Raw genomic sequence first — 25,237 nt, forward strand, 5'->3', positions numbered from 1 at the left:
GAGCTCTTGAGCTCTTGCCCTTATCTCGTTATATAATGCAAGATTTTTTCCCAAAAATTACTTGGGGTCTCGAAAATGAAGACCTGAGACTGACCTTAAGTGAAAACAGCTGAAAATGCTTTAAAAAAGTTGGAGTAAAATAGCTCAAATTGGGCTGAAAATTAAGGATAACTCGGAAATTTCATTAACAAAAAAAAGACGTTGAAATCCACTGAAAAACCGAAATATTTCAGGTTTGGAAATGGCAAAAATCTCATTCTGATGAACAACAACAAGAGTATTCTAGTCACATGATACAGTGCTTCAAATATGTAATTGCTTACCTTGAATTCACTCTCCATGGCAGTAATAGTCTCATTTGGTTCCAACTGTGTTAATTTCTGAATGTGAGCATACAAATTTCTGGCCAACACTTCTGTGTTGCCACTGATGACTGCATCTAGTAATGCCTCGTGTATAAAGATGTATTGCTCTTCGGTTTGAACCATGTAGTTACGTTGCGCCCTCAGGCAAGTCACATGACCATAGATGTCCACTGTTTTCTCATGTTTGATACGTTCCAGCATAGAGTCGATGACGATGTAAGCACCAGCTCTACCCACTCCAGCACTGTGGAGGAAATATTTAGTTTGTTTATTATCTTGACTTATATAAGACTATTACAATTTTGATCATTAATATTCCAGTGACACATAGTAATACCCATATTAATCACAAAATGTGAAAACAAAACTGATCGGTGGCCAAACTTGGCGTATGGTGCTGACACTTGATAGCCAACACAAGGTAAGGAACCCACATCCAAACACTGGCAACAGATCAGTCTGTTTTACTAAATGGTGTAGATGTTGTACAATGAAGCCTTATATTGCTGTAAATATTCCTTTCTCAGTTCTGCAGGCTTTAACCACAGGTCTATATTACACATCAGCATAGCATGTGCTTGTTTGTGAAGTGACCTGCTATTGCAGACTCATTGACAACATTGCTCCTCTAAAATTGGCAAGGGCTTGATAGTGTACATATTTCCATGTAGACCACTGAGAAAAAAAAACATTTTGAAACATATGTTCAACTAAGAAATTTGACTTCAGTGTTTCTCTATTTCATGAAAGATTAGTAGCATATTGCACATCCCTTAAATATGATATCCTTACCTGCAATGTACCACCACTGGACCAGCATCAGCAGGATTGCAAGCCTTTACTCTATGTACAAATGCCAGGACTGATGAGGAGTGTTCAGGTACACCATGGTCGGGCCATGCAGTGAACTGGAATTGGCGTACTTCTCTCTTTTCTTGTGAGCGATTCTGGAGGGTCAAACAAGAGATACATATCAAATGTTAATTACAGTATTACATATGCATAATGAAATTTTAAATCCATTTATTCTTCATTTATGGACCTTACTTGAGTTTTCAATAAGAGTAATATCTACCAAAATTAATGTTCATTTAAATCAAAGGGGAGAGGAAAATAAATAGTTGCTTACCTTGAGGTTAACCAAAGCAAATGTTCTGACCGTGTATGTGGCTAGTTCTGTGATGTCCAGCAGAGTGACCTGAACCTGACCGTATGTCTCCTGGCCACGACTTGGCCAATACTGGTCACACTTAACCTGTAGAGAAAGAGAGATAATACAGAACAACACATGGTGATCAATATGCTTTGATATATGTAATTGCAACTTATATTATCGACATGCGCTCGTTTTACAATTTTGAAATACAGGTGCTTCTGAATTGAATGAAACCAAAATGATATACATACTCTGTTCCTCTCTTCCAATTTGGTCATCATGACAATAGTGGACGTTCTCTGCTCCCAGACCGTACGCCAGAAATCAGAGATGGTCTCAGGCAGGGGACCTTGAGTAGCGATGTAGGCATTCTGCTTACGATATCCATCGCAATAGTTTGCGTTGATGTAATCACTACCTGGGATGCCGTCAATGGTGGTGAGGATGACCCGGGAATGATCGTAGGCGATGACATTGGCGTAGCGGTTCTTGGGTTTGTTGACCTCTAGGTTGGAATGGTCCCATGTAAACTGTTGGCCTGGCTCGATGGACTATGGCAAATACAAAATAGAAGGAACATTGAAATTTGTGTCTTGAACAGGTAGGGTGGTGTGTTGTCATATGTTCATCAATTCATTTGTGAGTGTGAACATTGCTGAATATAACTAGACATGTGTATCATCATAGTTTTTTATGTATAACCAATATTCATTTTCAATTCATAAAATTCCTATAATTGCAGTTCATCATATATTATCTGAAATCAAGGATTTCATGGTTTAGCCATCAATGAAGTAGGAATGCTGCCCTCTATAGTGCACTTCAATTATGAAGCACTCTGTCACCTATTGGAGGGTGTCAAACATAAATTCTTATTCGATGAATTTGACTACACCAATCTTCTTTAATACTCATCGTTAGCAAAATTCTCCATCAAAATAAATACTGCAAATGGATGATCTGCAAAATAGGTGTGGTATCTTAGTACCATTATGACTATATTATATTATTCTCAGCAAGAAAATTGTGTCACCTTACCTCATATTCTTGTGAGAAGAGCAGATTATCATTAGCCTTCAGTCTGTCAATGTGCTCCCCTAATTCTGCAATAGGGATGGGCGGGTGAGACATCATAGCTGGGGTCTGGTAAGTCATACGTCTCATCTCAACAGGGTCAGTAGGGTTGGGTAACACCTCTTCTTTCCTCTTTGGTCCAGGGTCGCCATTTCCATTGCGCCTATAAGAGGAAAATTTTGAATAATGAGTTTACTGAGGTTTTAACTTGTAAATTTGGCTCCAATTTTAGGTAATTTCTTTACTCTCACAATACATTTTTTTTTACTTTACACTTATAAAAAACAAAAAGAGTCACATAGCTATAATGAAAGACAGAGATAAATAGACTAGTTCGCGTCTGAAATTCTGACAACTAGACAGAAAATGCCGTACTGCACAGGGTGGCAACTAATCACGGTGCGCCTTTGCCCTGACGTCAGATGTGATCTAGTCTTTTTATCTCTGTCTTTCATTATAATTAAACTGTGGCATACTTACTTCCTGCAAACAAATAGAACAATAAGGACAGCGATGATGGAGACGAGAACGATGCCTACAACAGCTGCAATAATGGTGGTCAAAGATGAGCCTCCTTTGCCACTTTGCTGGTCAGGGTTAGATGGGGAAGACGTTGATTGGCCTTTGGGTGGTTTCTCTGCCTTCACTGCTCTGGTGTAACGGCTGGACTTTGTAAGCGGCTCCTGTAAAGGGCGTAAACAAAGTGTGAAGTAAAATTAGGTGTGTAAAATACCACATAAGGATTGTTTGATTGATTCCACTGATTTTTAACATTTTGTGACAAAAATGTATTGCTTAGCAAAATGGTACACCATATCAATGTGTTTTCTTTATACTGGCAAATCTTGGGTAACTATAAACTATCCCTTTGTTTTACTGACTATAGAAGGCATAATTTTTTAGTTTTTTTATAGTGCATAGCCATTCTTGCCATTATGCATTCTTGCTGAAATATGCAAGGTGCTTCACAGGTTATAAAATGGTTTACAATGGTCTTTTCCAGTTGAAATCTGTACACCCCCTGTGGAAGACATTACCTTAATCTTCCATACAGGGAGTGAGAATTTCACATGGGGTTACCTGAATTAAGATCATGTCTTCCACAGAGGGTGTATGGATTTCAACTGAAATAGCCTACTCTGGTATTCATCAGCATATTGTCATTAGGCAGGAAAAACCTCCTAGGTGCTTGTGGCCCCTGAACATGTTTAAAACAAAACTGCCAACATGTTACATAGGCAGTTTTGCTTTAAACATGTTCAGGGGCCAATGGCACATGCCACATAGGAGGTTTTTCCTGCCCTGGCAATCAGGGCAATATAGTTGTAATTGATTGCCAATTGATCGCAAAAAATGAAATCGGGCTCAATATTGATCCAAGTTTTGCTTGCGTCAAATTGGTTAAATCTAGAAAATAACTAACAACTAATGATGCAATGCATTCCATTACCTCATCCTCAGACATGACGGTGACTCTTGTGAAGAATGAATAATATTTTCCCTTCTCCAGCGGCTTATTATAGTATCCATTATACACAGCGCCATCTCCTATCACAAAGTTAGGTGGCATGTTATTCCCTCTCAGCTGAGCCGAGATATAAGGAGACTCCGCCTCGGTAGCGCGTTGTTCACGACGATCGGACACGTCGCGACGGCTTCGGTCCGATGAGGTGAGATCACTCAACGAATAGCTGTCGGTGGGTTTATCTGGGATGATTGGCCGCCCGTTGTTGTCTGTCAGGAGGGGTACGACGACAATGAAAACATTGCTGCAAGAAAAAGGGTTGGCATTAATTTAGTGTTTAATAATACACTTTGTACTGTGGTCAATGGTATTTTCATTTAGACTAGGTATTTACTGCTGGTTGCTGTGATTGTTTTATCTTCACATGTGATGCAATCAAGGGAAATTAAAAGGGCATTTCGTGATCCACAGCATCATCCCCCCACTTTTCTCAAAAAAGGTTGAGATTTTTATATCACTGGAAATCTCTGGCTACATAATGTTTATTTACCAAAAATTTCTTGCAGATTAATTCGTTTAGCAAAGATATCGTGAAATTTGAATTTTGTTCTGGTATACCAGAATGAAATTACACCACATTGTCTATGGAGCAGTGTAATACACATAATCATGCATAACTTGCAAACGCAAAATTGGAATCCACTGACATTTTGGGAATAAGCTTTTTTCGTGGATATCTACTGACAAATGTCATAAAAAGAGGATGCTAGGATCATGAAATACTCCTTTAAATGTTGAAACTATTAAAGTAAATTGTTATTAAATCACTGCTTCATTTTGATGCAAACCTCATGAAACTTGAACTTCTGGTATATAAAATTATATAAGTGATTTATCAGATCCTAAAAACAATAAGAAACATGATATGAACATATTTTTGCAAATACATAAAAATCAATATGAGCAACATTAGACTCATTCGCCTTAATAATCCTGTCACATATAGGAAAATTGCCTCGTAAAGCAGAACAAACTTCTTGTGAATATTTAGAAGCAACTACCTACATGATGACGACTATGGGAGATAGACTTATCAAATAACTGCTGTCACACCAAGAGATTATATGGGTTAGGTTTTATGGTTACGATTATGGTTACGATTAAGAGATTAGGGTAAAACCTAGGCTTAGGATTATGGTCAGGTGTAGCGACTATGACTGTCTTTGATTGTGCAGTCATATTTCATCTTCAACTAAACATCTCAAAAAAAGTAACTAACCCCCCTTATTTAATTACCATTATTCAAAAACGGGTGATTATATTACAAATCTGTAAAATGCTTTGGAAGCAGAATTTATTTCTGCACATTTTGACACCTCATTTGTAGCAATTGACTAAACATTGACGTCACAGCGTACATTTAAATTAATGTATCCCAAGATTTGAAAGTTGCAGTAAATTCTATTGATTTTGTATTCAGTGTAATGGAAAGAAATCTGTGTAATGATGTCTGAGTGTTTTTGTATTGTAAAAATTTGTATGTAAGTGCAACTTTCAAATCTGGACCTCACTACATTAAATTGACCAGTGTTTTATTGTTTTCTGGATTATCCTATCAAATGAGGTGTCAAAATGCGCAGAAATAAATTCTGCTTCCAACACATTTTACAGATTTGTAATACAACAGTCCCTTTTTGAATAATGGCCATTATTTAAGGGGGGTTAGTTACTTTTTTTGAGATGTTTAGCTAATTTTAAATATGTTTTTTTTCATGAGATTACTCTACTTACTCTACTGGTCCTGAGTGTCCAGTCACCCTGGGCAGTTTGAGTTTGATGCTGGTCTCACTGACTGTGGTAGGATCAATGATGGGCTCCTCTACAGCTTCAGGTGCTAGGGAATAATAAGCAACACAGAAATATTTTACGAATTATCGAGTCTCACTAATACAAATACACAATTTGAGGCTAAAACTTATTTTTTTTTTTTTTTTTTACGACATGCCATAACTGGGCATTAACAGCAGAGACAAAAAAATCATTTAGAAGCTGCTGACGAGGATGCACCCAGAAAGCGATTAATTGTATTTAGAAAGAAACTGGTTGGTTCTGGTAACAACCAAATGTAGGCAGATTTAGTGAATTGTCATTATGGTAAGCTCAGAATATTTAGATAAATTAGATTACAACATTGACAACATAAGAAGTTATCTTCAGCATAAATAATAATAAATTTTGAATTTATATAGTGCATTTTCCAGAGGAAATCAAGTGCTGTACAATCTACTGCACAATATCAATGAAATCTGCATTGTATTGCAATGCTAATATGTGACCGTACACCACGAATGAGCCGTAAATGTCCTCAATTGTATTACGAGTTACAGTGTAAAATGGGCATGTATCTCATTACATTCATAGGTACCTCAATTGGTACCTACGTGTATCTCATTACGCAGGGTGCCCATTTTACACTGTAACTCGGAATACAATTGAGGACATTTACGGCTCATTCGTGGTGTACGATCACATATTTAGTTTGATACTTACCAGCAATTTTAGTGCGCACATATATGATGGCTGGTGGACTCAATCCGCTCTTAGTGCGAGCTCTGATGTCAAACTCGTATTCCATGTTAGGCTTCAACTGATGGGCTATCACAAGACTGTGTTGGTTTTGGTCTATGTCCCATTGCTGTCCTGCATCCACATATTGAGGACGCTCTGTGCGTGCTTCGCGGCTTGTGGAGTATTTGATCTAAAACACAGCAAGAAAGAAGAGAACAATTTTTAGGCAAGTTCGAAAATGAGGTATACCCTTGGTGCCTATGACCAGGGATACTTTTGAGATTGACAGCATCTTTTTGGAAGACAGAGATGTTGTGAAATTAATTTCTGACATCCAAGAACCTGTAATTTGTGAAGCTAAACTAGATTTGTTAGCCTTTAATGGAGAAAACACTTTGAACAAAATATGCAACATTTAAAACAATGTCTTTGCAAGTCTTACCACATATCCTATGACAGGCAACTCTAAGCTAGCTGGTGGATCCCACTGAAGTCTGACCTCTGTTCTACCTTCAACTCTGGCCTGGAAATTCCTTGGTGAAGATGGCTCTGTTGGCAACGCAGGAACAAAATAATAAATAAAAAACATAATACAAACTGTGGAAATGTATGGACATATTATGACGTCATTTGCCAGGTAGTATGCTCATTGTTCCTTGCCCAGCAATATGTGCAAGCATTACGTTTTGCTCAGGATCCATGCTTTTAAAACTTTCGCTACATCACAATAAGGCTATTAAATATTTTGGTGGTTATATGAAGTTCGCTCAAGCATAACGATAGACAAGTCCTTTGCCTTTGTTGATAAACAATCATGTCAACTCATCTTTATGGAAGACATTCTGGAATAATATTAATGCATTCAAGAGATCAGACTATGGATGTCAAGTATAATCTTTTGCAAGGTCCTTTTTGAATGTTAACCCTCACATATACAAGCGTGTGCATAGGACCTTATGCACAATAATATGTGCTGAACAATTAGTAGTACGCTTAATTTGTAAAAGGGAATCCTGAAAATATTATACCTCCTCATTATACAACGAACAAACTTCAAAAACTACCCCACATTTGCATTGCACCACTTCAAAAACCTTTTTACATATTACTGTTTTCCCAAGAATCTCACCTGCGCTTCCTGTTGTCACACGTACAACAGTCGATGGTGGTGACCGCCCCTGTGGAGTTCTCAACACCACGATGATGGCGTATTCCGTCAGCTCTCGCAATCCAGACAGGTCGTATCTATCAAAATCACCAATGTGTGTGTTGGGCCACGTTTTGTAATCTCTGTGCATATTCGCTGATGGGATGTTGTAAATGATATAGCCGAGACCGGACATGTGGTCTTGGAAGTCATGTGGTGGCTTCCAATGCACACGTACTGCGGTACCATTCATGACGACAGCCGTCACTTGGATTGGTGGGTTTTGTGGTGCTGTAATGAATAAAAATTAATTCATAAATCCAAATCTTTTGACGTTACAGACTTATTTCACGGTCTTTGAAATGATGTCTCGGAAGAACTTAAATTCAAAAATATGTTTATAATGTTTTTAGGTAAAAATTACTTAACATTTCATATTTAACCATTTAAATTATGAAAGCTGGTGTTTTCTAACCCCAATAGTGTATACATTAATGCATAAAAAGCCAAGACAACTGAAAGTAAAACTTACGCTCAGGTGGTGTCATGATGTGCACCTGGGTGGAATACGGACCATTACCGACGGCAGTGTAAGCTCTAACTTGGAAGATATACTGTGTAACAGGATACGGATTCATAACCACCAGCTTAGTATCCGTTGTTTCTTCGCTAATGTCTTCTCCTGGGTTGGTCTCGGTATAGTAGAGTACCATGTACTTGGTTATGACACCGTTGCGCTCCATCAGCTCTGGTTGATCCCATGTCACCGTAATGGAATTAGTGTCTGTTTCGTGTTTGGCCATGACATTGGTAGGTGCACCTTTTGGTTCTGCGAAGAATAATGCAAATTATTTGTGAATAATTGTGCAAGGTGGTTTATGAAAACACTGGAGATTGTGAATTTCAAAATGGGTTACCTAAATGGGTGACTCCATTCGAAATCTATATCCTGTGTGGGAGATTAAGCTCTTCCATACAGGGTGTATGGATTTCAACTGGAATAACCCAAAGTCATATTGTATATTTTTACTAGACTGCTTTCATGGATATCACTGTTTATCAGCACAATTAGAAATACAAAATACAAATTTTTGATGAATATTGGGACATTCTTGATTAGCAAACATGCGATGGTTCTCAACACTTACTTCCTTCTGGGGTAGTCACTTGTTGTTCAGCAGGCAAACCAAATCCTTCGCTGTTTCTAGCTTTCACTTCAAATGTGTAACCCATACCATGAGCTGAATAAAATGAAATAACAAACATTGATTATTAGGATAAGACCAATAAATGCCAACATGAACGTTGTGGTTTTTGTGTGACCCAATTACCCCAACTACCAATGCCGTAACCCCCTGAGCACTACCTTCCAATCTAACATTGCCTCTGATTGGTCAATTACATGATACCTTCATTTTAATCACCAATCAGAATGGAGCTTTGCAAATAATTAACCCCAATGTTTTTGCATGGTGAAACTACTCTAACAATGTTGCTGATTGGTCCAATTGATAATAAAAACTTCTTTTTGGCAAATTGGCAGGTAGTTCTCATGGGGTTAAGAAGTGGGAGGTACTTGGTATAAAATTAGCCTTGGTTACAAATTGGGGCTCTTTTTTACCAGAATCTTTGATAAGTTGATATACGATATACTGAAGATTGCATGATGGTAACACTTACTCAAATCCTCGACTTGACAGAAGGATATCGTTGAATCAAACTCCATATAGAGCATACGATCTGGAGCGATATTAGGATAGTATTCAATGCGGTATTGCAAAATATCACCATGGGTGGCTACGGGGCTACTCCATCGCACTAAGTAGGCACCATTGGGCTGCATTTCCACACTCACATCAGTTGGAGCTCCTGGCACTGTGAAATAAAATAACAAACAGATTGGTAATTGCGCACACAATCAGCATACCAAGAATTGTAATCATTTCAATGTATATATTTACATACAATAAAATGATCAAATAACTGGGGCAATTCACAAAATCTACACCATTTTTTTCTAAGCAATAAACGAGGCCAACAGCGGCATTTGGATTAGGAACACCCTTAAAGGGACCAATAAACTTTTAAGACTTTTTAGTAATGTGATTGCCAATAATTATTAGCATTTCTAGTACATTTCATATCATCAAATTTGGGGTCATGCATTAATTCCAATTGAATGCAGAGAGTGGAGGGTGCAAATCATGTCGCAAACACTTATATAGTCAGTTTATTTGGCATTACACAGGCATTCTCTTGCATTTGAATCCAAAAGGCTCAAAACTACTTGATACAACAGAACTGGAAACTAGTATAGCAATGAATTTGCCATATTTGATATTAACATGTTTGGCTACTGGCCTTGTTGAGAATTGCAGTACGAAAAATCACAGGGAAACACTTTTGAGCTCAGAAAAAAAACCACCTGGACTTGCGTAGCATCATCGGAGGGGCAAAAAGTTGTGTTTCATTTAACAGTGTTTCCCACAATTACACTCTCTGTACTGTGAGAACAAGCTCGTTTATGAAGAAGAAACACCTACCTTGACCAGGCGTCTGGACCAGTTTTGCCCGACTTCTAATTCCGTCTCCTTTCACAGTGTAGGCAGCGATCTCAATGGAATACCAGGTTTTAGGTGTCAAATCATACAATATTATCTCCTGTGTTGTAAAATGTGTACAAGAGTTTAGTCTTTTTGTGTCAATATAAAATTGGGGTTGGGGGTTGGGTGGCTTTAAATTGGTTACAATGATACAGAAGGAGAGGAAAGACAGAATATATTCTAGACTAAACTCTCACTATTCTTGTCGAATAGTGGGAGTAACCACACTAGGCCGGCGGTATGGTGTGACTTGAGCAACTACTGTTTGAGTCAGATCGAGTAAGGACAGAGAAGTCTATGAAAATCACCCTGGAGTGCTAAGACCAAATTTGGTTAACTTTCCAAGAAATAGAACCAAAAATATGACATATGTGAAAAAAATATCAGATAATGGAAGATAGGGTTTGTCTGTATAACATGTTTGGATGGGGTAGAGGTTCTTGTGCCAATTCTCATTCCTCAACCTGTATGCAGCAACCTCAAATCAATTGTTTGCTTAGGGATTTTTGATTGAAAATAATCACTCTCTCTCTGTACCATTGTAACCATAGACGAGGTTTATTATTAATGTTTTTAAGTGAATACTTAGTGTAAAATTATTTATAGAGAAAGTACAGTTAACTAAAAGTTAAACTAATCAAGTTGTTAGGATACTCATTCCTATACCACCTTCAACAGAACACATCTTGGTATAAGTTGACAGTTATATAGCTACCTTACTTACTTATTGATACTTTGGAAAGAAATAAGTACTTGTTAAGAAATACACTATAGTAATAGAATATCTTATAGTTTATACAGCAGCGGTGAGATATTGTCAAAAAGATGGCATTCAGTGCGCTTGTCAAACTCGTTCCGAAAAAGCGTGTTAAAAGCATAAAAATATGGAAGAAGATAAAAAACACATGGAAATGACACGGCAAAGATTGATAATAAAAAGATGCACACTTCAAATCATACTCAAAACTTTACCTTATTTGTGTTCAGTAAGTCAGAAACAATTTTAGTTAAAATCTCAAATCCTTTTTTTTTTTTTGTTTCATTTTCTAAAAAAAACACATGCACCTGGTAGGGTCCATGCTTCATTCATTGATGGAATTCTTTGGAAGATGGGGGTTAAAGGTCAATCTAGACACAAATGGCTCCCATAATCCTTCACTTTCAGTTTAAATTCAGTGACCCATGGCGGAAAGAAATAGAATATTTGCCATCATGTGATACACACTGATAAACCAATGTTAAGATTTCCCAAAAGTGTGCACAAAATTGAACTCCATGTGTACCACATGATAAGCGAGTGGAGTAGTGTATAATTGGAACAGATTACAGGAAAAGGTCAAAGTTCAATAGGGGGTCACTGAATTCTGCTTTTGCAAGTGAGGGTGCAGAGCTACAACAGAGCAGCGCACTATGCAGCAACTAAGCTGATAAACTTTGCAGGTTTCTAGAGTTACCTATCTATTTTGATTTTTCAACCAATTTTGTCAACAAACCCTATCGAAGACCAACCTATCGATTTTGATCGTTATAAGGACTTAAAATAAATAAACCTTTGTTACAGTTAGATGATGATTAACATATATAGTCAAGTTTTGTTAGGATCACCCTTGTGTTATAACATTAAACTGTAGTGCGATGATTAGATGTTAACAATGAGTTTGATGTTGGATTAATCAAATTAGCGGATTGTTATTTTATATATATAGCTCTGGTGCATATTTTCTTGGTGATTTCATTTTATTTTTAGAACTTTTGAAACATTGAAAACCAACCAGGGTCATGTATATTACAATCTGACCTGTTTGGGCAGATTGAAGATCGTTCACACACTACAACAAAAACATCATTCTGCGTTTTTGATTCTGAAACATCTGGATATCACCATAACCCTGTTTGTTTCAATATTTCCAAATGGGCTATTCCAGTTGAAATCTATTACACCCTCTATGGAAGGCATGACCTTCATCTTCTACACAGGGAGTGTGAATTTCAAATGGAGTCACCCATGCAGGTAACCCCATTTGAAATTCACACTTCCTGTGTGGACGATTAAGGTAATGTCTTCCATAGGGGGTGTATGGATTTCAACTGGAATAGCCCAATGCTCATGTGGGTTTCATTTACTTGTTTTCTACTTTGTGCAGTATTGTTTTTCCTTTAAATTTGTGATGAAAGATTTGTTCAGACCTATGCTAAAGAACAAGTAGATGACTGGAAAGGGCATCAAGATGTATGACAAAGGAGGACCAAAAGGAAACTTTTAATAATTTTTTTTTTCACAGAAAAATGCTTAATTTGTATGGGTTAACATTGAGCCCATTTGGTATTAATGTTCCAAGCTTAGGACACCGATCAATTAAGCTTGTGATTCACTTGTGTTTTCGAAACCATAAGTACAGTTCATTTCCACGTTTAAACAAAAATGGTTCTCCTTCAATAATAGGAATCGCATCACTCCTTTGTCATACAGAACCTTCCCAATACATACCCAACCCTCTATTTGAGGTGTTTGATGGTGTTTCTATTACGAATGTAGATACGCATACGCCAGCCAATCACAGTGACTGGCGTCTATTTGGTGTTTTTACTTAATACAATTATTCCTAAAAACGCCAATGGAAAAGTGTTAAGTACCTGATCATCGATGTCATCCTACAAGTCGTAAAAAAAACAAAAGTTAGAGAGAAAAGGTGGGTTTAGGTGAAGGTGTATAACATGGTGGTTAATAAGCTACAAAAATATTAATTGTCCCAATTAGGGCAGTTAATAGACAATGAAATGAAATCATATATACCAAATTGGGCTCTGTGGCATTAGCATTAGTTTTCCAAAGAAGCCAGTTTTTTGTTTTTGTTTTTTGTTTTGACAATAAAAAGCAATTTTAGCCTCAAGCTTTAAGTGTTTCTATATTGTAACAAGTCTATCCTGCATTTTCAAAACCAAAAGATTCGTAGAGATCAGCTAGATCTAATTTTCTTTGCAAAATACTTTAGAACCTATTGGAAACTTGCATAAAAGTTTTGGACTTACACCATAAGAATTGAGTGAACACATTTGTTTCATGTAAACCTGGTGCTTTACCTCATTTCATCAACCAGAAAATTTGAAAAATATTGAATCAAAATTATCATGCCAGCAAGAGCCATGAGAAAATGTGTAAAAATGAACATTCAAGAGTTTTCAGTGTTTGAAATGACAATTGTGATAAAAAATGCAAAAGTTTGATAAAATAAACTTAAAATAAACTTAAAACATAAAATACACAAGAAGTACACAAAAACACTAAAAACACAGATCACCATTGTCGGGCCAAAATCAATAGTCATTGAGTTCCATCTGTCTGTTCTGATCAAAAATGCTCTTTTTTTTTTTAATACCTACTCAATTTGGAAATTGGCAAGTTTAAAAATTATAGTATACTATGAATTATCACATTTTTTATATTGCTAACTTTTTTTAAATGTGTTAGACTTTTGTCAGCTTACAGGATTCACAGAAATGATTGCAATTATTAATCAAAGTCTTAGAACAAATTATTTATCTATTCATTCCTTGGCAAAGGTATCATCTTTTTCAAAAAAGGTATGATAAAGCTCTTAGAATATTGATAAAATGATATTACTTCCTAATTCTTCTAAGGGAAAAAGAAAAGATTGCTTCACAAGAGCAGCATTTTTATTCAGGACAGACAAGAGTGTACAGTACACATCAGGAGTGGTCGGTGTTTGCAAGAGATGGTGGGGTCAGCAGTGCTGTGGGCTTGCTCAGTATGATGTAAAAGTATATCTTGATATCACCAGCCTCAAATCATGCTTCCTTCTGCTGTGGTTAACATAATTGACATTTTAGGGCAAAAAATGCAATGAACCACCATATAAGCAGTATTTTTAGAACCAGTTTACTGGTGCTAAAAATCACTACCATGATACTTCACCAGGCCTACTTTGTGAAAACGGCAGCATTTCCTCACAACCAAAGAACCAATGCATCTATTCAACGAGAATCATCATTAATGCATAACACAGCAGAGTATAATGTACTGAGCTTCGGTAAAATATCGACCACTGACCGGCAAATGACCAAAAGTTGCTTTAGATGGTAGGCGTACTGCCAAAGTGTGAAGTGTGATTATACTGAAGCCCTGATTAGATGCTTTGGCATCTGCCGACAACTTACAGCATCGCTAAGCCCTGCCGACTGGGCAGACATAGACGGCAAAGGCTTTCCTTGGATAAAAGGAATTACAGATTTAAATTTAAGTAGCATTTTTGAGCTATTGGTAGCATGTTAGACAAGAGAAGAGGTCTTGGAAAAGGATTTTAAGCTATTGGATGCATGTTTTCTTTAGTAAGACAACCATCACTGACGTAGATATGTCTTCTTCTACTCCGATTCATTTTACATGTTATGGCAGACGGATTGAAGTCGATACACAGTCAAAAGAAAGCATGATGTCAGGTGATGGGATGACAAGATACAACCTTTGTAGTATAAGACCAAGAGCTAGACAAGGAGGGAGCCGAGCTAGAATAAATTCTCTTCAATGAGCCATAAACACATTAAAAACTCATTAACTTCCTCACCATCATTACTAACCATGTCAATGTGAACATACTGTATGGGATGGGCAGTCATGGATACTCACACACAGAAAACAAATCCCCTCCTTATTGAAAAGGACAAAAACTTGCTTTGCTTTGGTAAAAACCAAATCAATATGTATCTGGGAATTTTTGGTTAGTCCTTTTCCTCAAAATCATGATATATGAATTAACTGGATACAAAATTTGGACAGCTACCAGATTATATTTTATGTTAGGAAAAACATTACATAATTATGGTAAAGGCAAATTATATTGATTAGGGCAGGTCCACAGGTCTTAACAGAACCCTAATTGAGAATCGGACTTATCTTGACAAAATAAAAAGCAATGTTCTGCATCTTCCAAGCCAGATCTTAAGGGGAGGGGCGATGCAGGTAGTGACTAAAAGTTGCTGAAGAATATGCATAAATTGATCTTTAATCAATTACATATTGTTAATACACATGATATCAAGTTGTTCAAGATGGGCACTTTTGTTTCTGCATGTGAGTATATATCGGACAATGAACTCCAAACGACTGTAACTTAACATGCTTTAATTGCACTTCAAAGAAGACTGCTTGAAACCAAACAACATCATTGCACTGATTACAGGCCATCACAAGCATGCAAAAATCACACAGCTTTATCTCAAAGCAATAATTATAGAAATGGGGTAGAGCAAATTGCATGCAAAGTGCCAAAGGTGGTGACTGACTGAGAGAGTGAGAAGAGAGATATAGAATCAAAGCAAATCATGCTTGCAAAAAGAAGCTATCAAATAATTATACCAATAGCTATTTTTTTTACATTTACTTGTTATTATCAATAGTACTACAGATACCAAACAAACTTTATTTTGATGTGCACAAAATTTGACAACAAATATTGCACTAGTAGATGATATTTAAATGAAATTATTAGTAGAATAATCAAAAATAATCATGATGAAAATAATAACAACTTGCTTGCTTCAAATATGGATATACAGATATAATTTTATTTTGTTAATTAAAAAATAATTAGAAATGATAATCGTTCCATGATCCCTTGGATTTAGTATGTAAATAAGAGATAAATAGTGCAGTTATAATGTGCTATTTGAAAATAGAAAACCTATAACAGAGTGCACATCTAGAAGAGGAGTGCAGTGCACTTTGCGACCGTCATGAAAGTTAACCACCACTGACGCTTACACCGATTACGTACAAACAATACCTATGTATATATATAGCCCATATGTACTACAAAGACAAAGCACGCACAGACATAAAACATACACAACATAAGACAAAAGCAAAACAATATGTGCAAATCAATCATCTTCCCGAAAGATTGAACCCTGCTGAAAAATTGTCATTTTGCTGAAAATTGTACAATCAAAAATCTAACCACAGATATAGTCTGATTGGTAGAATGGGGATTTGACTATCTTTTCAACAGGGATAATCATATAAAGTAGAATTTGATTGATTCCATTTGCTTCAACAAAGACCACATAAAGACAACAAGCACCAATGTCGGCACTTTTTCTTACCCGCATATTGGCCAGTGTAACCCAATAAACCTTGCCTTCACCGATGTAGTCCCCATGCTGATTGGATACCGAGTAGTGGACCTGGTATCCGCGGATATCACCATGTTGGCGATGCTCTGCAGGTGGTTGCCAACGGATACGCAAGGTTGTGGAATTCAGCGCCTCAACACGAACCTTCTTTGGTGGGCCATCAGGAACTGTTGAGAAAATGTAAAAGTATACGGAATGAAAAACTGAAATACTATGAAATAATGTTTATTAAATATTATCGTTACTAAGTAATAAAATAGCAAGAACACAATACGTAAGGATAGCAATATAATAATAGTCCACTGCTTGAATACATTGGTTGATGCAACACCTCTATAGAGCTTCATTTGTGTCACTTTTCTTCAAATTTTTTTTAAGTGGCTATGTTAAGTTTAAGGCACCCATCTCTATGCAAGAAGTCAACATTTACAAGGCCCAATTTAGGCAGTTTCATTCAGTAAGGCAGCATATGAGCAGCGGGATGAGAGTTGCGTTCATATTTTCTTTCTTGAATTATTTGTTTACATACTTGAAATATGGTCATGAGAGTGTATCATTGAAACTTGTCTGACTGTTCCACTACATTTATATCTCTACAAAGACTATTATACAAGCCAATAATATCACAACATGGCCATTGCTCTCTACTATTCACTCTCCACAATACTCACAACTATCAGAAACCACTCACAACAAACAGATCAAGTATGTAACAAAGTTAATATTTCAAATGTACAATCCACAGGATGTGAGCCCCATGTGAGCTTGGTACTTCTGAGAGCATATGAAATGTTTCCATGTTCTTTTGATATTGAGCAGACGACATTAAGTGGTTTGATTTTTAGTCAAATAATACTATTAAGACATGGCTGACATTGATTTCTACATGTCTTATATAGATATTGATACATATATATCTCCCATAGGACCAGAGCTAATGTAATAGAGTAGGTACTTAAGAGTACTTAAAATGTTGCAATGCTTTTGTTTTTATGAAAAAAGATTAATTGCTTGATTCCATTTAAATATACTATCAAGCCATGATTTAATGTACACACATTAATGCATATACCATAAGTACTTGACATTACGTGAAGGAATCTGTATACCTTACATAAACAAGAAAAATTCCCATACTCTTAATATAGAAAGGAAAGAATTGCTACATTTACTATAAGACGTAATTCAACTTGATTTATAGACTATATATATATAGATACATTTAAGCACTTCCCTTACGAGGCATGTTACCAAATGCAACTTGTGTACTTCAAATAAACAATCGCACATTAATGCTTTGATCTGAGAACATTAATTGCTTGATTTCCGTCATATATACCATTAAGACATACTTCAAATTGATATCTAGACTTTGTATATACATAAATGCGCATCATCCCGGAGGACTCGAAAGCCTGCCGGTATGTGAAGGTATTTCCAGCTCAAGTATAAACAAGAGCATGTGAAATATCTTGCATGTGACAAGATTAACTGCTTGCTTTTTGGACACATCTGGCAACCGGATTACCGCACATTTTCAATTTGCCAGTGCAAACAAGCAGCTTACTTGACTTGTTCTTTTGCCTTCCCTTTTGTGTCTTCACATCATCGCAGGAAAATGCAGTTTTCTATTACGAGTTAGCTTTGGGTTTGCCGTGGCCGTGCCTGCAAGCCTTTTGCAAATTCACCAATAATAAATTTGATTTCTATGTTTGCCAAACATCTGTTTGAGTATGCATGTAAATTGTTTTGAATCTCAACTAGCTCACACGCAGGAGCTGTTTGTTTTATTTTTATTTACAGTACTTATTTTATCTACTTGTTGTTGGTAAACATTTTCTCTTTATGTATTTACTTATTTATAACCTGCTAATTAATTTATTTACATTTCTTCTCTTATTATGTTTTACATAAATCAGTTTCTTCTTTACGATTTATCATAAATGCTACTATATTTTTATTGATTTACATCAAAATATGCATCTGTTGAGCTTCTGTAACACCAAGATTTTAATGATCAAATAATAATTAATGAATTTCTTGACATATTTGTAAAGGAGGAGGTACTATGAAACACTCCACACTATAACCCCATAAGTGGAAGTATAAAATCTTTTCATATTAATCCATACCGACTGAAAATATGCCCTATTGAATGACGCATCTTAAAAGCACCCATAAATCTATTTAAGTTAGTGCTAAGTGAGCTTGATAGCATTTTATGTTTGCTCAACTCAAAGAGAAAATATTCTTGTGAAAGAGCACTTTTAAGAAAACAATACTTGACTTCACAAAACCTCTCAATCAGCTTCCCATTAGTTTGTTGTGTGACGTAATGCCAGTGATATTACCGCACAATACTAGCAGAATGGGCTATTCTATTTAAAATCCACACTACCCCTGTGGAAGATTTTGGAAAATGAAATGAACACGTTAGGCAGCTCCATTTGAGTTTCACACACCCTCTGAGAAAGATTCAACCTGAATCTTCCACTGAGGGAGGATGAGTTTCAAATGGAGCTGCTAATGTGTTCATTCCATTTGAAATTCATACTCCCCCTGTGGAAAATATTTCTAAAATCTTCTACAGGGGTAGTGTGGATTTTAAGTAGAATAGCCCAATACCGTTGCCTTAGTGAGGATGTGATTTATACCGAGTGATGCATAAAAAAGATGGAAATGTTATTACCTTTTATCCTCTAAAAATTTCCAAAATTGTACATTTTCAGCCATATTTGAATTCTATAAAATATTAATTAAAATGAGTACAAGACTAGTATTGGTCCAGTGATTCTTTAGATATGCCTCGTTTCGGGCACTACCTCACAAGGGCCTATCAGGAATATCATGCAGGGATTATGCCTTAGTCCTGTCTTAGATTCCTTATTATAAGAATAACATAGCTGACAGCTACTTCATCATTGCCACAGCATCTTCATGGCATTTTAAGTGTTTTTCGTTCAATAGGGGAAGTTCATTGAATGTGATTATTGTGTATGTTGTAAAAATGAAGAGCAGAGGCCTAAATGAGATAACACATTTTGATGCAGGCATTCCATTTCATGAAAAAAATACATTTTTACTGTCAACAAAATATGGCAAATGTGCTTGTCACATATATCACGATCAGAACATTATTTTCATTAATCAGGAACTGAAAGTGGACACACAAGCTTACCAACTGCCATTCTTTATGTTTCAGAGGTGCTTTTTGTTTTTTCTTGTGACATTTGAGTGACTTCCTCTCCGATTCGGCGCGACGCCGATAAAGTTAAATTAAACGGTAGAAGAGGAAGAGGCCAAAGTGGTTTACTGACTACTCTGTCCTTCAAGTAAATCATTTTTTAATTTGGATTCAATTAACTGGACACTATAATGCACAGCACACATGCATTGGTTGGTTTGACATTAATTGCAGATTGACAGATGATAGTATTTGAAATTATTAGACCAAATAGTATCGGCATGTATATACCTATGCAAATGGGTAGCTTTTTGTATAGCATAAAAATGTAAGATGTTTTCCTATTTAGATACTAGGGTGCTACTCTTGTGTTGTCAAAATATCCTGAAATGCCAAAAAATATGAAAACGTACATTTTCCTATACTTCTGTAATCTAAGCCTAATCAGAAATTTCTGATAAGTAGTATCTTTGATTTGATAAATAACATCAAATCATATATTTTCTTCTTTATTTTGACATTTTATATAACCTTACTTTACTACATTTTGTTTTGTCTTACTTTAATGTAAGCACTGATTAAACCTCAACCCCGATTTGTGACTCCTACATCACCTTGTTAGTCCCACAAATAGGATTACAGTAGAGTGTCTTCTTGAGACTTTGAAGAGGACATACACAACTGTGTGAGTGCTCCAACCAAATTGGGTTTTCTACATGACAATATTATATAGCATGTCCCAATAAAAAGTTGCACATCCACATTATGGTTGTTTGTGTTAAGCAGAACTAAATGCTGTTTTATGTTTAAATGTTAACCAATTTCTGAAAAGTCAGACCACTAGGAAACCCCACATCAATATTCTGTCATCTGTCCTTCATATCGACTGGGTATCTTGTGACCCTTCATATTGTTCTCATTGGGAACTACAAAATTAAAAAGAACACCATCTCTTATGAACTGGGTTAAAATTTGATAAAGCTTTCTAAATATCTTACTGTCACTGTGTCAATTTCAGCTGAGTTTAATGACAAACAAAAATGACCACATTCTCCACTGAAAAAGTAGGACCCTAAATGGTGCATCTCAAGTTCCTTTCAGCTATTAAATATGCACTATGCAGAGGTAATTGAAGCAAGTTTCAAAATAAATGGGTCAATTTGTAATTGCCTGACAGTTATAGAACATTCATAGAAACCAGGTACAACAAATCTCCTTTAAATGCTCAACCAGTTTGAATCAGATAACCTGAAATTTACCTTTCCAGTTTTTTTTAGTTTAAACAAGATAAAAGCATTGGATTTTCACTTAGACACGCTGTACCACAGTCCATGCCAAAGTAAATTGTTTTCCCTTGCAGCGAGGCAAGAGGGTAGAGAAACAGACAGGTGACATACCCAGGCAAGGAAATTAAAAGCAAAGTCGTGTTTATTTTACTTGCCATCCTTTGACCCATTTCAACTGATTTGCTAAGAGCATAAGGGCATCACATATACTGGCAAAGGAGAATATTTGGTTACCCAATGGCATTACTATTATTTGGTCTCTGACACTGTCGTCGCAAGGTGAGGATGTAAAAAGCTTTAATCAAAAAAAAAAATTAAAGATTTAAAAGAGTTTTATCATTTATCAAACATTTATTTCTTTTTTATGTTTACTTATTTATCTTATTCATTTATTCTTTCCCTACCTTACTCTTTAATTCAATGATTATCATAAGTCTTTGAAATATATACTACTAACTGATTCTAAATTATTCCAGTAGCTTCCGATTTGAATCTAGAAATATTTGGTTCATGTTTTATTGAAAGTAAAACCACTTATCTAATAACTTTCGGATACATGGCATAGTAAAAAGTTCTTCTGGGCACCTAGGGAGAGCAGTGTCGGCACATTGAAAGTTGACCAAAGTTAAAGAAATATGTTCTTTGTTGTTTAATAAAAATCATCTTTCCAATTCTACATTGAAAGATGATGTCCACAGCAACATGTGATGTAATGCAATCTTCAATCACAACGGTTGGAGAAAGTGAAACATAGAAATCTACCTCCAACATACACCATTAATATTGTAAGTGGTCCCAGGATATTCTACGCCAGTCAAAAGTGACAAGCCAAACAAAATGACAAATGTGTTGGGTTAAGAGGAGTCAACCACTGCTTGTCAACAATGTAATTCAAACTTGTCACCAGCTTCTCCCTATGTACATAAATTACTGCTCATATCTCAATTATAGGCTGACTTTTTGACATCTCATGCCAGAAATATCTAGTAATAGTTATGCTTGGCTGATCTAGGACATGACTGTGACAATGCACTCTGGTTATCTAATACTCACTTAGGCTGTGTTTGATGTTAAAGGGCAGACAGGTCTTATTTGTATTTTTGTTAAATTAAAAAACAAACTATTTTGATCTGAATTGCACACCTGACATGGAAATTTGATCATGATATATTATGCCAATCAAACAAAGTGACTACGTGCATGCATGCATACATTTGTCTGTGTGTGTGTTCGTCTGTTTTGCACGTAGTAATGGGCCAATCTCTAAAATACAAATTTCTGAAACTTTAGGATTTGTTCACTCTCATGACCATATTTATAGTAAGCCTATACATCAAATTTGCATTCAATGAGTAAAAACATATCTATCAGTGGTTTGGGGTGTTTTGCTTTCATATTGCTAAATTTTGTGTTCAAACTTTTTAAGCCACTTTCGGGTTGAGCTCTTTCAACCTAACTCGCTTTAATTCCTTTGTCAAAGCTCATAGAGATATGCATCCCTTATGTAATCTTTGAAAACTAATTAAAGTATTTATAAGGCATGGGGTTTTGCTACCCTACACACATTACCAAATTTCCCTATTCACCAATGTGTGTACTAGCTTGAACTAGTGCACCGTGAGGATTTGAATGTCTACTGACCAACACCACCTTTCGGCCACTATTGTGTCTACTGCTATGGAAACCAATATGAATTCATGCATATACTTTGAGCTAACAACACCTGATGAATTATGATTTCCATACTTTTATCATCATAGCTCAGAATATCAAGCTTGTCGGTCTTCTTATAAATATACACATTGTACTTAGTGGATCTTACTTACCTGTGACATATAACATTTCAAATTAACTCCACAATTGGACTGTATAAAATAGTAAATTTTAACAAACTTATCAACTTATGCTTGTACTGAAGCGAATACATAAAATGGAAAGACATTTTGGAATCATCATGCTTTTGTAGATAAAATCTGCTAAAATGGAAACAATTTATAGATAAAAAAAAAAGTGACATGATGCATGTGGTAAACAGCAAATATGGTGCGTTAAGAATAACAAAAAAAGCTTTTATCGTGCAATGGTTTAATGAGAAATGGTTGTAATGCAAAGGATTTTAGATGCAAAGCATGTTAGCATTAAGAAATATAAATAATACAAAACACCATTAGTATTGATTGTTATGTACAAGGTAAGAGCTAAGAGGCTACATTTTACATATATGACACTTGTATGCTAAAATAGAAACACATAGTTAATTGCCAGTTGGAATAGGTGGACAAATTTTGAATGCATTTTTATAACGATGACATATGGCATAATATATATCCTTACATTGTTTACTTCAAAGGAGAGATCAAAGAAAGTTGAATCACATACAATACTTTTCTAGGAAACTAAATTTGTACAAGCTCAACAACTTAAGACTATGCCAATGGGAGATTCCATAATTAGGAATACCATACCTTTACTGACACAAATAACAACAGGTGCATTGACTTATCACAAAAAGGTTTTACCTATACAGACTAATTGAGTTATCCACCAGAATCATTATTTTCCAATTTCACAAGTTGCGACTTTTCAACCTCTGCAAAAATAGGTGTGCAACAGTGCTCAATATGTAACTACCCTACTCTACACAACATCATTCTAAAAAGCAGTCAGTGCACTCACTGCAATAAGTTAACACGATGTAAAGAAAACCTGGGAAATAACACAGTAATCAGCAGGTGTCGTGGCGGTTGAATTCTGAAGTAGCCTTCAGCGCCAGGGAATCTGCTCACTCAAAAGCATAGAGTGGGAATAGAGTATGCCCGTACCTAGAGTGCCAAATACTTATTTTACACGATAAAACGCTTCAATCATAACAGCCAAAATTAACTAGTGAACACAGGTACTTGGTGTGTTATGCATTCCTGGAGGGTCCGTGCCTGAGATGAATGAACCATTCCCTACTTATATTAGCTTACTATTGTAACATCTTCAAAAAGAACCCTTTTTGCTCATTTTCTATCTTTTTTAAAAATGACGACGACGACTACGGGAAAAACTTCTTGTGAGCAAATCGATTTGACATGTTGCATACAGGAACCTTGCAGTAAGTGTTCTTTATTGAGACATGGTTTAAAGTAGACAACAAGATTTACGACGAGTGTAATACATAGCTTTAAGATACAGCGTGCTCTTGCATTTTAGTCTCTGGCTTACAGGCTACATGAATGAATCAATTCATGGATCTCATCATGTGTCCTCATAAAGTAGGCTCATTATTTGCTTATATTACATACAACTCAAATATGACTGTCTTCTACATATACCAAACAGGTGAAATGAACTCTGATATTTTAAACAAATCAATGTTGTTGTTTTCACTGAACAAAACAAGTCGTGCTCCAATCCAGTGTGCATATGATAGGTAAACGACTACCATTATGTGTTCCTTTATATCCAAAAAGTTTTACAGAATAAAGCACATGTGTTGCAAATGAGATATATTGTTGTTTACCACAAAGGGCAATTCTTTTAAGAAGATAGTATAATACCATCAGTTTTCTCCCAGCTGACCGACTCATGCAGTCTCAGTTGCTGAAGCTCCTGATGTCCCAAATTTGATTCCTCAATTTCAAGAGTTTATTAAATATAATCTTGCTTTCCTCAAAGGCTAACATTCATGTTTGTTGTTGCACACTGCGTTGTAAATGTCTTAATGTAGCCAAACGTTTGGCAGTCCATCCAATTTTTTTTTAAATAAGTAGGGAATCGGTGCCATGCAGCTTTAAATGTAATGAGGATGAAACTTCAAATAGGATTTATCAAAACCTGGTCATTCAATAAACTAACAAGCAATTCCAGTGCTTCATGGACCTGGCCTGGTTGTGCTAATGGACATAATATTTGTCTTATAATCAACCCCAATCAATAGGGAACTCTATCCGCCTTGTTGAAATATGCAAATTGGCTGTGGTATTGCTTTGCGGTCATTAAACTGAAATCCACCCATTTTAAGCTTATCTAATTTTCTTCTTTTTCCCCTTCTATCATTTTGTGATGACTGATCTATCAAAAGCTACCTTTCAGATTGAAGTATAATCATTAAAAGGCTATTCAACTGAAGGTCAAATCAATGGCTCGTGTCACTATAAATACCCAATTTGCCAAATGATTACTGCATTTCAGTAAATTTTTACTAATCAAGTACTAATCATCTCAAAGTACCATATGCCACTAGTACTGATT

General features: G+C 35.9%; 1 protein-coding gene across 3 annotated transcripts in view; it reads right to left on the minus strand.

Annotated features, from left to right (window-relative positions):
- LOC140143879 (receptor-type tyrosine-protein phosphatase delta-like) overlaps nucleotides 1–25,237 on the minus strand; it is a 284,842-nt gene that overhangs the window by 6,832 nt on the left and 252,773 nt on the right. For 2 of the 3 annotated variants that reach the window (XM_072165736.1, XM_072165794.1), the window contains 17 exons: nucleotides 16,499–16,695; nucleotides 13,013–13,030; nucleotides 10,319–10,436; nucleotides 9,456–9,650; nucleotides 8,924–9,016; nucleotides 8,308–8,604; nucleotides 7,758–8,066; nucleotides 7,071–7,177; nucleotides 6,611–6,818; nucleotides 5,852–5,954; nucleotides 4,046–4,364; nucleotides 3,076–3,278; nucleotides 2,560–2,758; nucleotides 1,773–2,072; nucleotides 1,495–1,620; nucleotides 1,158–1,312; nucleotides 324–609 (listed from right to left, as the gene is read on the minus strand). In XM_072165736.1, coding sequence (XP_072021837.1) covers nucleotides 324–609; nucleotides 1,158–1,312; nucleotides 1,495–1,620; nucleotides 1,773–2,072; nucleotides 2,560–2,758; nucleotides 3,076–3,278; nucleotides 4,046–4,364; nucleotides 5,852–5,954; nucleotides 6,611–6,818; nucleotides 7,071–7,177; nucleotides 7,758–8,066; nucleotides 8,308–8,604; nucleotides 8,924–9,016; nucleotides 9,456–9,650; nucleotides 10,319–10,436; nucleotides 13,013–13,030; nucleotides 16,499–16,695 — 3,233 coding nt within the window. The remainder of the gene's footprint in view (nucleotides 1–323; nucleotides 610–1,157; nucleotides 1,313–1,494; nucleotides 1,621–1,772; nucleotides 2,073–2,559; nucleotides 2,759–3,075; nucleotides 3,279–4,045; nucleotides 4,365–5,851; nucleotides 5,955–6,610; nucleotides 6,819–7,070; nucleotides 7,178–7,757; nucleotides 8,067–8,307; nucleotides 8,605–8,923; nucleotides 9,017–9,455; nucleotides 9,651–10,318; nucleotides 10,437–13,012; nucleotides 13,031–16,498; nucleotides 16,696–25,237) is intronic. The other variant, XM_072165844.1, reaches the window with a different exon arrangement.

This window comes from Amphiura filiformis, chromosome 1, assembly GCF_039555335.1.
Source record: "Amphiura filiformis chromosome 1, Afil_fr2py, whole genome shotgun sequence".
NCBI lineage: Eukaryota > Metazoa > Echinodermata > Ophiuroidea > Amphilepidida > Amphiuridae > Amphiura > Amphiura filiformis.